At 40.7% G+C, this 1854-nt stretch overlaps 1 protein-coding gene across 1 annotated transcript; it reads left to right on the forward strand.

Moving 5' to 3' along the window:
* Nucleotides 1-787: 787 nt before the first annotated feature.
* LOC122643732 lies at nucleotides 788-1600 on the forward strand. Its single transcript, XM_043837321.1, has one exon. It carries the CDS (start codon nucleotides 788-790, stop codon nucleotides 1598-1600), a length of 813 nt encoding a protein of 270 aa, XP_043693256.1.
* Nucleotides 1601-1854: the final 254 nt, after the last annotated feature.

Consider the following 1854-nt stretch of genomic DNA (forward strand, 5'->3'; position numbering starts at 1 on the left):
GTTCCTTAGAGAGAAGTGTGTCCTCTCACTTGTGTGGGGGTTGGTCCGGGGTGCTTTTAAATCGCGCGCGCGCGCCGAACCGAATCGAGTCCGGGTGTGGGTGTGGGTGTGGGTGTATATAAATATCTTAATTTTGTTTTTATACATGCACCCGCAGTACCTATACGAGTGTGTAGTGGTACCTGTACACACATAAGGAGACACTTAAAGTACCTGTACGGTATACAGGGACGCCTGTATACGTACAGTACCTTTACAACCTGCCTCTACGTATTCTATATATACAAGGGTATTGGCAGGGGTAACTTCACTTCGTTTTCTTCCTGTTTTGTTGCTTCTCAAGGCATGGTTCTTCTCTGTTTTCATCAGAGAGTGTTTCTGTCCGTCCTTACTGTCTCTGTGTGTTGAGTATAGCTTTCGGACGCCTTCTGTAATCACTTTGGAAGTGCCGTCTTTAGTGATTAGTGGATCGTTTCATCTTGGAGGTATAATCGCACTGTTCCCGGTCTGCACTAATAAGGGGCGATTAAAGACCTTCAGGAGAGTGTCTTCTAGATATGACTCGATCCAACCTACTGTCTCCTTTGGCGATATCCTGCAACTACCAAGTACATATATTTATTTGATTATTTATACTCTTGTTTCGTACTACTGTTTATGCTTTTATTACTGTTTGTATTCTTATATTGTTCTGCCCATAGTCTAGTGATAACAATCTTAAGGTCTTTAATCGTCGTGACTGTTTCTAACAGTGGATCTTAATACTGTTATAAACAGATTTAAGACTATGGCTAGACAAGATACACTTGGTCAAAAGGACACATCCAGTGTTGATCCTATTCCAACTAATGTGGTCCCTGCTGTTACCACTCTTCAACCCGCATTGGAGAAGATGAGTATTGTTGGAGAGTTCGATAAGATCGAACAATTTGATGGGCAGAATTTTAAGAGATGGAGGCAAATGCTTCTTTTTGCTTTAACCCAAATAGGGGTTGCTTTTGCATTGACGGATCCCAAACCACCACAAAGTGAGATCCTGGAAGAAGATGTAAAACGGATTGCATGGATTCAAGCCGATTTTCAGTGTAAAAATCGGATATTGAATGCGCTTGCCATTGATCTATACAATGTGTATAACTCATACGAGTATGCATATATGATCTGGAACGCTTTATGCAACAAGTATACTCTTGATGATGAAGGCAGCAAGAAATATGTGGTAGCAAATTTCTTGAATTTTGAAATGACCGACGACGAAAGCGTCTCTTCCCAAATTGATAAGTTTCAAATCTTGGTGGGAAGGTTATCTAAGAAAAATGTTATTCTTCCTGATGTTTTCGTCACAAGTTCCCTCCTTGAAAAACTCCCTCCCTCTTGGACTGATTTCAAAAATAATATGAAACACAAGAGAAAGGAATGGTCCTTTGAACAGGTTGTGATCCGAATCAAGATCGAGGAGAGGAACAGGAACAAGGACAATGGTGGAAAGCCTCTTGGGTACACAAAACTCAAAGCCAACCTTGTCGAATCAAACAAACAAGGTCATTTCAAAAAGGTCTTCAAGTCAAGAAAGGCAAGAGTTTCAAGAGGTCAAAAGTAAAGTGCTTCACATGTGGTAAGCATGGTCATCTCAAGAGAGACTGTCGGAACAAGAAGTCTATAAAATCTGAGAAAGTGAAGGCTAATTTACTGGAGGAGGACATTTTCACCGCCATGATTACAGAAGTAAGTTTGGTTGAAAAACCAAAAGATTGGATACTTGATACGGGTGCAACTCGACATATTTGTGGAGATCGCAATGCGTTCGGTACTTACTCTGTTGTTAATTCGAGTGATCAAGTTTTTATGGGAAAT

The sequence above is a fragment of the Telopea speciosissima genome, chromosome 10 (assembly GCF_018873765.1).
Source record: "Telopea speciosissima isolate NSW1024214 ecotype Mountain lineage chromosome 10, Tspe_v1, whole genome shotgun sequence".
Lineage (NCBI taxonomy): Eukaryota > Viridiplantae > Streptophyta > Magnoliopsida > Proteales > Proteaceae > Telopea > Telopea speciosissima.